General features: G+C 39.4%; 1 protein-coding gene across 1 annotated transcript; it reads right to left on the bottom strand.

Moving 5' to 3' along the window:
• Window positions 1-3,001: 3,001 nt before the first annotated feature.
• On the bottom strand, window positions 3,002-8,636 carry LOC134379029 (adenylate cyclase type 10-like). The gene is made up of 4 exons (XM_063098293.1): window positions 8,480-8,636; window positions 7,595-7,699; window positions 4,737-4,775; window positions 3,002-3,993 (listed from the first exon to the last, which is right to left on the bottom strand). The coding sequence occupies exons 1-4, from the start codon at window positions 8,634-8,636 to the stop codon at window positions 3,836-3,838; spliced, it is 459 nt and encodes a 152-aa protein (XP_062954363.1). The 3' UTR covers window positions 3,002-3,835.
• Between the last annotated feature and the right edge of the window lie 1,498 nt (window positions 8,637-10,134).

The following is a 10,134-nucleotide window of genomic DNA, read 5'->3' as shown; positions in this document are numbered from 1 at the left end:
ACCTTCACAGCTTCATTCTCCCTCATGATTTCCACTTCAAACATGTACTGTTTACAGAGCTTCCAGCAGTTCCAGGACAGGACAATCTCATTTGCCTGAGCCAAACACAGAGCTAACCGGACATCATCTACATTCTGCCCAATCACCAAGAGGTATTGCCGCTGCTCATCTCCAACAATAACCTGAGAAATCCGACCTGCAGATAGACCTATGCAGAAAAGAGAAGACAGGTAGAGAATAGCCAAACTCAATTGGAAAACTATGCAAATGGAGGGGTCTGGAATCCCTACATGGCTCTATGCATCATGCCAATCTTGTTATTGGCCTCAGTTGTAGATGTCTTAGGTGAGCTCTCCTTTAAAAATAATATCTTGCCCCAGATATCCTTCACTCTTAAATACACCTAGAGAAAGACATTCAAACAAGCTTGGGTTGTATGGGAGAAGAAACAAGAGATCCCAGGCCTCCAAGTGTCTTGTCTCTAAATTGCTCATCTAATGGACAGGTAGGCCCTGATATCAGAGAACTCAGGGAGGAGACCAAATTGTTATAGTCAGAAACTGCTACTACAGTGACCACACCATCCCTCCTCACATATAACCAGGACTGAGTAGACAATCAGTATTTTACCAGACATGAATCTTATTTTACACTTTTATTCTACTTCCTATTTTTCTGGCCGTGGGAGATTTCTTACTGCTAATATAGCTGAAAAACTGGTTTGCTTGCCAGGGAAAAAGTAATGATAACCAAGAGAAGTCTGCCCTTAGCTAAGCCACCCAATCAAATCTAAAAACCAGGGAAAAACAGTTTTAAAAGAATAGCAAAGACTTATACTTTTAGCCACGATGGAATAACAGGTGGTGAATTTACCCTAATGCCTGAAGCAACTAAGGAACTGGAAAAAAAATACATAAAAGGATACTTTTCAAGATACTGGACACCAGATAATAAAGGACAATGATCTCTGAGAGATGGAAAACAAATAAGGTGAACCCTTTGACATTCCAGCTAACTGCCTGCAGAGTTTCCAGGCCACATTTCAGGTGCAGCAGCAGACTTCCTGAGTTGAGTAGACAGAGCTGGGAGTCTGAGGAGGCCAAGGTGGCTAGAGTTCACAGGGCACTGTGAAGGGTACCGGAGAGTAGCGAAATATACAGGAGAAAACTCTAGAGATTTGTACTAGGTCCTCCTCACGTCTTTAGCTGAGTACTGATAAGTGCATGAATGTGAGGAAATCACCTGAGGCTGGAGAAAGAACACTGTAAAAAATCAGGAGGAACAATCCTTGATATCATACAGGGCTGGGAATGTATTTGTTCCCACTAGCCAGTGTCAAACTTAATTCACAGGATATCAAGGGCAGTATTCAGAAGGGGTTTGCCTCAGGAATGGGGCAAAATTAACCTTACATGAAACACAGTTTAAAAGCAATTCCTGAAAAGATCAAATTAACCATATCCCAGAACTAAGCTCAAGAATATTTATAGAAATATTTAGAAAAAAAAAAGATAGTACCCAAGGTAAAATTCATAATGTCTGGCACACATCAAAAACTACCAAGCAAAGAGGCTGACTTGTTAGCTCAATTGGTAAGAGCATGGTGTTATAACATCAAGGTCAAGTGTTTGGATCTCTATACTGGCTAGCAACCAAAAAAAAAAAAAAAAAAAAAAATCAGGCATACAATGAAGAAGGAAAACATGACTCATAATAAGAACAATCAATTAATGGAGCCCAACTCAAAATAACACAGATGACAGAATAGACAAGGACATTAAAAGTGCTATTATACTGTATTCCATATATTCAAGGACCTAGAGAAAAGACTGAACAAACAGAGACATGGAAGATAAAGCAAAAACAAAAACAAGACAAATCAAACTCCTAAGGATGGAAACTGCAATGTCTGAGATGAAAAATACACCAGATAGGACCAAAGGAAATTAGACAGCAAAAGAAAAGTTTTGTAAACTTGAAGACATAGTAACAGAAACTATCCAAAATGAAACACAGGGAGAAAAAAGATAGGAAAACAATGAGCACAGCATCAGTGCATTGTAGAATTGCAAGCAGCCTAATATGTGTGTAAGGAGAGAGGAGAAGGACAGAAAAAGTTATTTGAAGAAATAATGGTAGAACATTTTCCAAATCTGAAAAACTAAAAACCTACAGCTCCAAAAGCTCACAAACCCCAAGTACAAGAAAAGTGGAGACACATCATAATCAGATTACCTAAAACCAGTGATAAAGAGAATATCTTAAAAATAGCCAGAAGGGTGGAGGGAAAGAGACATGTTACATACAAAGAAACAAAGATAAAGATGAAAGCAGATTTTCTGTTGGAAACACTGCAAGCTAGAAGACAGTGGAATGGCTTTAATGTAAGAGAGATATAAACTCCATCAACCTAGAATTCTATACTCAGTAAAAATATCTATCAAACACAGACATGAAATACTTTTTCACACATACAAAAGCAGAACTAACACATTTCCAGCAAACCCACATTATGAGAAATGTTAAAGGAAGTTCTTCAGAGAGACAATAACAAGTGTTGACAAAGATGTCGAGAAATTGGAAGCTTTACACATTGCTGGTGGGAATGTAAAATTGTACAACCAGTTTGGAAAACAGACTGACAATTTCTTAAAAAGTAAACATAACAGATGACCTAGCCCTTCCACTCCTAGGTGGAAGAGAAATGTGAGCATATATCCATACAAAGAATTGTACACAGATGTTCATAACAGCTTTATTTGTAATAGCCAAAAGTTGACAACAGCTCTAATTTCCACCGATACATGACTGGATAAACAAACTGTAGGATAGCTATACAATAGAATACTACTCAACAATAAAGTGAATGAACTATTGATACATGCTGCAAAATGAATAAATCTCAAAGTAATTATGCTGAATAAAAGTAACCAAAAAAATACATACTGTATAATTCCACATATATAAGATTTTAAAAAATGCAAAACGATATCTAGTGACAAATATTGGTGGTTGCTTAGGGAAGGGGGAAGGGAGTGATGGAGAAAGGTTGTACAAGGAGCACAAGAAAACTTTTGAGTGATGGATATGTTCATTATCTTGATTATGGTGCTGGTTTCAGAAGTGTATAAATATGTCTATGTACAGTGTTGCTTATCCCTCAATAAAACAAAAAACAAAAGAACCAAAAAGGATCCACAGGACGTGAGAGATGCCATATAAAACATCTTATTTTTTAAAAATTGCAGAGAATCTCACTGAGAAGACATATTATTGTTTATTTAATCTGTCTCCTATTTAGATGGATTTTTTAGTCTTTTATTACAAACCGTATTGCAATAAATAGCCTTATACATATGACATTTCAGACATGTGCAGGTATACCTATAGGAGAAATGTCCAGAACAGGGACTGGTGGGTTAAAGAATAAATGCACGTGTAATCTTGATAAAGATTACCAAATCACCCTCTGTAGAAGTACTATTCTCCATTCCTCACAAATTCACCAACAGAGTGTATTATCCAGCATCTGCCTTTCTGCCTATCTATAGGTAAGAAAGATAATCTCAATGTACTTTCAATTAGCCTTTTTCTTATTATGAGTAAAGTTGACCATCATTTTACATGTTAAAAAACATATATTTCTTTGTCTATGTACTATTTACTCATGTCCTTTGTCCGTTTTTCTCTTAGAATGCTACTCTTTTCTTGATTTCCAAGGGAAATTCACCCTTTTGTCTACATGCGTAGCAGATATTTTTTCCCAGTTTGTCATTTGTCTTTTGAATTTTTCACAGTACTTTTTTTTTTTCCTTCTTCCAATTGGATCACTATTTTAGGAGCTACTACCTATCTTTAGGTGCAGGTCCTGGCCTTCTCTGGTATGGTAGATTCCAAATTTCTCCTGTATCTCCAGACTGCATTTTGCCACCAGGGTAATGATGTCACTCAGTTGACACCGTTCCACTGTCCAGAGTGCCAGGAGCACATTCCCTGCAAAGACACAGGATAGGCTCACAGGGATCAAATATCTAGACTCACTTCTTCCAGGGCAAAGTCCCCATAATGCAGAAAATCAATTTGGTCCAGTGTGGATACCATGCGAGGTGTCAGGCAAAGTTTCTTGACCCTATACATTATGCTAGGCTCAAATACTGCCTTAGATCCTCCAAACCATTCAGTTTATAAAAACATGATTAGGTACAAGTTGAAATGTTCCTAAGGAGATTTTTGGTAATCTTCCCTCCACTAGTATACTAACAGAGGGGGAGGAGTACTAGCAAAGACGTTCACAAAATGTAAGTTCAAGTTCAAATCTAATTATATGGCTGGTTTTATTACGGTAAATGAGAAAGGCCAACTCTGGAGCATACAGCTGTTAATGATCCTAAGAATTTTCCAGATAGGAGACTCTTGACTGCTAGATCATGCTTAGCTTCTGATATTAATGACCAAGTTTCTCATCAGTTTTCTTAGGACTGCTTTATAGGAACTTATTTTGTTGTCATTCAATCCAAACAAAATGCAAAGCATACGTGAGCTTAACATGTGCAAAACTTTTCCATGAGACTGGGAGATCATTTGAGGCAGGGACTGTATCTTCCTCATCTTTGTATCCCCAGGGCTTACATACTAAATAATCAAACAATGCTGAATAAACAAATTTGCCAAATTCCACCTAAATATAGTCTTCCTCCCTCACAGTCCTTTAAATATTCAGAAAAACTGAAAAATACCTGTGATATTTAGGATATCACCTCCAAAACAGAGAATATCTGAAATCAAGTAAGGAAGAAAGAGGAAAATGAGTCAAAATCAGATATACCAGATCATGGCAGAATCTTATATTGTCCAAAGAACGGCCTACTGAGTTTTTCCTCATATCTTTTCTCATCTATTTGTTCCCTCCAAGACTCAGGCTCCTTCCTTCCTCCTACCTTCTCCCAAATCTATCTGTACCAGTATACATCTTCTCTAATATGGAAGAAGTACTCCTGCTCTCTTCAAAGCCACCCTTTCTATTTGTGCTATGGATCTTATACCCTCTCACATTCTCAAGGACTTCACTCCCTCCCTTATCTTCTATTGGATCATTCCCATCACTACCTTAAAAATATCTATATATATAATCCATCTTTTCTTGACTCTACCGTCTCCTCTTGCTATTAGCTCAATTTTTCTGCTACACTCAAAAAAGAAGGAAAAAAAAAAACCCCAAAACAAACCCACAACTCAAGAGTTGGTTATATACCTTTTTCCTTTCCCTCATCTCCCATTTACTCCCTTTTAAATGTTTTCTCTACCATTCTTTTCTCAGTTCACTCCAATCTTACTTCCATCTCTACTTCACTACAATTACCAAGGTCATCAGCAGCATTCATCTTGCTAAATTCAGTGTTTTTCTGACCTCACTGTACTTGACAGCTTTCATTTTCAATCCATCTAGCTGCAGCCTTCTTCCAGAAATACTACTTCCCCTTTGGCTTCAGGAACACAATATCCTACCTCACTAGCTGCTTTAGTATCTTGTAGGTTCTTTCTTGCTAATCATAATCCTCCCCCGGAACTTCTCAAGCCTCAGTCTAAGGCTCTTCCTCTTTACCTCTCCCCACATGAACTCAATCAGTTCTTATCTTTAAATACTATCTTTATGTCATCAACTCACATTTTCATCTCTAACAGAGATCTATTTCCTGAGCTCCAAGCTCAATCATAGCTACTAACTTGACTTCTCTACTTGAATGGTTTATTGGCATCTCATACCCAGTACATTCAAAACAGAACACTTATTCTTTCTCAAAGCCCAGTCTTTACCATCTTGGTAAGTAACATTATCATCAATTCAGTTATGATAGCCAAAAAACTGAAAGTCCTTTTTCTCACAACTTCCCACTGAAATTCAATCCATCAGCCACTTCTGTTGAACTTGCAAAATATATTTCAAGTTAATCCATCCCCATATAGCTCCACTGACAGATCTCTAGACCAATGGTTTTCAGTCTTGACTGACGCTGGAATTGCCTGTGAAACTTTAAATATCCTTATTCCTAGGAGCATCCCATGAGATTCTGATTTAAATGATCTGGGGTGAAGCCTAGCCATAAAGATTTTTTAAACTCCCCAGGTAGTTATCTAATGTGCAACTGAGGTTGAGAACCACTACCTTAGACTAAATCTTCATCATATTTCCAGGACTGTTCCAACTGCCTCTTCCAGCTTCCACTCTTACAATTTACCCTCCACCAGCAACCTATAATCCAATTGCCATGAGGCAGCTAAAATGAGCTTTTAAAAAAATGTAAATTAGATATTACTCCCCTGCTAGAACCTTTCAAGTTTCTCTTTGTACAAAAATATATAATTCAAACTCCTTACCACGGACTACAGAGCTTGATAAACTGATAGCTGCCTTCCTCCAACATCACCTCTAGCCACTCTTTACCCTGCTAGCTATGCCCTGGCCCCACTGGCCTGTCAGTTCCTAGAAAATACCAAGCTTTCTCCTATCTCAGAACTGTTGTATGAGTACTTGGCATTCTTATGCCTGAAATGATCTATGCTACCTTTTCACAAGGTGTTCCCCTCATCCTTCATGTGTTAGCTTAAACACCACCTCCTCACAGGAGCCTCCTTTGACCACCACTCATACAGAAACTCTCCCTACCCTACAATTATTTTGTTCAGTTATTATCTGTCTCTCCCACTAAAATGGAGACTCTATCATAAGGGCAGGTACTGTGTCTTACTTTCCCTTGTATTTCTAGTACCCAATAGTTCCTGGTATTTAATACATACACAATGCATAATTTTTATCTTCTCCTTCATCCAAACCTGATAAGAAGTGAAAAACCTTTTATACTTGTTCCTCAGGGATAAGGAGTGAGTTAAATAATAAAACTCCCAAAGGAGATGCCACAAAGCAATTATTCTAGTGAATCTCATAGTGATGGATATAACTGTATGAGACACTGTCCGTAAAGGATGAAAATATTATGTAAATACTAAAAGGCATAAGGCCAGAGTAAATTCTGTGGGATAGGCCTAACTAAAAAGCTCAAGAGTAGGTTATTGCCCCCCACCTCCATCAACACCTATTACAGTGCATGTCACAGAGTAGGTACTCAAAACATATTTACTGCACAAATAAGTTTTTTTTCCAGGTTAGGTAAATATCCAAAAGTTTAATACACAGAAAAAATAGAGAAACCACCTATTCCTTCCTCACAGGATCAAAATGCAATAATACAATGAAAAGTTATTTTGTAAATTATATCTGATATAAACACGAGGCACATTACTGTTAGAAGAGACAACCTGAGGAATACTTTATTTTGAAATAAAATACAAACGTGCAAAGTAAAAATTAAAATTAGCTTTCTCCTGAATATTCAGTCAACAGGACATGAAATTGGGTAGAATGGCAGATAAAAGCAAAGATCTAGCTTGTCAGTGGCAACCTGAAGAAACCAAAGATGAGTAATGCTAAAGGAATGTCCCTCTAGAACCCATTTTAAAGTACTCCAGACCCCTTTCTCTTACAAACCCTCAAGAGCCCAGTTCCACTCCTCCTTGCTCCCCTACAATGACGACTCACGCTCCACGATGTCACTAATGTAATAACTGAAGATGTGGGCCAGTTTATCCATGTCATGTTCCGATTTGCAGGTCAGACTGAACCTGTCCATTAATGCTGTAAATCCTGACCAACAAAGCAAAAGTTACTGTTAGCTGCAAATCCTCAACTTTTAGGCCCCTTTCCCTCCACACATCAGGCTAAAGGAAACAGATCCCTTTGAGCTGCTAATTCCTTTATCCATTAACGTGGTGTCACTTGGAGAGAACTCAGGGCCAGGCTGGTTGCTGCTGCCTCTGGAAATCCAGGACGGCCGCGCTCTCCGTTGCCAGGGGCTGCAGATGGTGAAAAGTCACCCACAAGCGCCCTTTTTATTGGAAGCCAGCTACCTCTTTCCTCCCAGTCTGTCAGGTTCCCCAGCCAAGAGAAACTACAGGATTTTCTTCATGTAAAATGAAGCTTTACGAAGAACTCATATGCCGAGAACAGGCACCTTATACTGCCCTTCTTCATATCCATGACACGCACACTCCATAAATATTAAATCAAAACGGCGCTAACGCCTAGAACAATGGAGGGCATATAATTATGGACCCCCAAGAACGAATTAATTGAATGAATAAAATAATTGAACGAAGCAAGAACGTTTATCGAAAAATGCTCGAGGTTGGTTGAAATCTTGGGCCCGGGAAAAAATCCTTTCCCCTGAGTCTCAATTTCATCACCTCTTAAGTGAGTTCGAGGGTTAAGCAGGTTTATCCCAAAAGGTGTCCCCCTGCTCTGAAAATGAAGACCCTTAATGTCTCTACGCAGGCCGCAGCGCCTTAGCTCGCTGGGAGGCCAAGCCTGTAACCGACGCGGCCCTCTGGCTGGCAGGGAGACTGAAGCACCTCCCCTCGCCCTCACCCGTCACGTGGACGCCTAGGAGGACGCCCTGGGCCGTGGCAAGCTCGGGTTTCGATCCGCGGGGCTTCCGGAAGACCAGCAAGTCGGGAAGCAGGGCCGCCAACCGGGCTCCCACTGACCACAGAGGCGGCACCACCTCCCGCTCACCAGTCGCCATGGCGGCGCCGGGGCTGCCCGCCCACCTACCGGAAGCAGGCCGCTCCGCGGACCAACCAGTCTGCATTAGCGGTAGTGGCGGGGGCCCGCCCACCGACCAATCTGCGCAGGCTTCCTTGGGCCAGCACCAATCGAAAGCTGTCGCGGGCCTCCTCGTTCTTGCAAACTTCTGAGGGAGGAGGCAAGGGATGCTTCCACAATAAAGTAGATCATCTGGGATAAGTATTAGTAGTCTTTTCTCCGTATCACCACAGTAGAAAGTTGGGCCATCTCTGAATTTAGTAAGGACAAATTCCATTGGTATAAGTCTGACTAAAGCAAACTCACGGTTTTTTTTTTTTTTTTTTTTAACACCGTTAGACTGAAGTTAGTTAATACTGCCAGTCCTTTCCCTTAACTGTTAGTTTCTTCTCTTTTCGCACTCTGCCAGGACAGGTCTATTGGGTTTCATCATGAGTGTTCCCTGGGGCTGTTTTTGTCTAGCTCCTCTTTCCCAGACTTTTGTATGATCATGGTATACTGGAAACTGCCAGTCTTTGTTGCTAAGACTTCTGAAGATTATAGGCAGTAACAGGATGAGCATGCTGTAGATTTTTAACAGTCAGAAAAGTATTTTTGTCTTGTTTCGTATTCTGTGGAAATAAACCAAAACCTAAAAAGTACATATATACGGTCTTTTGGTCTACAACACAATTAATCAAGGCCATTTTAGTGATAACAACAGCAAAAAGGGTTAATGTTACTCACGGAATTACTTCATTACATTCTGATGAACATTTCCAGTAGTAAGACCCAATATTTGTCAGCCCACAGATGACAGAAAATATCTGCTCAGCACAGGAGGGCCAAAAGACATTAACGGTAGATAAAGCTAAGAGGCCTTGACACTACAAGTTTGACACTGTCCACGGAGATCACATGTCTGTTTACAGAAGTCACAATTTAACATTATAAACATAATCTAGAACCCAGAGGATGCAGACTCCTCAAAAGCCAAATCACTTTTTAGTATTTTTATAAATTTATTTTAAAAAATAACAATTGCAATGACAGATCACCTGTACTTCCTCTACTGCTAGGGGAAAAAAACCTTCTAAATAGTTGAGTCCCAAGGAAAATGAAGACATCATCATCAGGCACCCTATAGCCAGAAAATGCAGTTGGTCCAGTGGTATAGACACTGACATGTTCAATGTACCCAGTGCAATTAAAATATATACATTTATAATTACCTTACAAAAAAAAAGTACTCAAGAAGTGACATAACTATGCATTAAACCAATTATTCATTCATCCATTCACTCTTTCTGCATCTGTGAAGTCATCGCCACAATCACAAGGACAAATGAATAAAAGAACTAGTAACAAAGAAAAAAATCCAAATATCAACCCCCCTGCTCTCACTTCGTGGGCTATTTTGGTGTGCTAAAATGACCACAATAAAAGGGTCATGAACTATCTGAAATACAAGGACTAAATGACAACTGAAGCATTTAATT

The sequence above is a fragment of the Cynocephalus volans genome, chromosome 5 (genome assembly GCF_027409185.1).
Source record: "Cynocephalus volans isolate mCynVol1 chromosome 5, mCynVol1.pri, whole genome shotgun sequence".
NCBI classification, from domain to species: Eukaryota; Metazoa; Chordata; class Mammalia; order Dermoptera; family Cynocephalidae; genus Cynocephalus; species Cynocephalus volans.
This window is presented reverse-complemented; position numbering and strand designations above follow the sequence as displayed.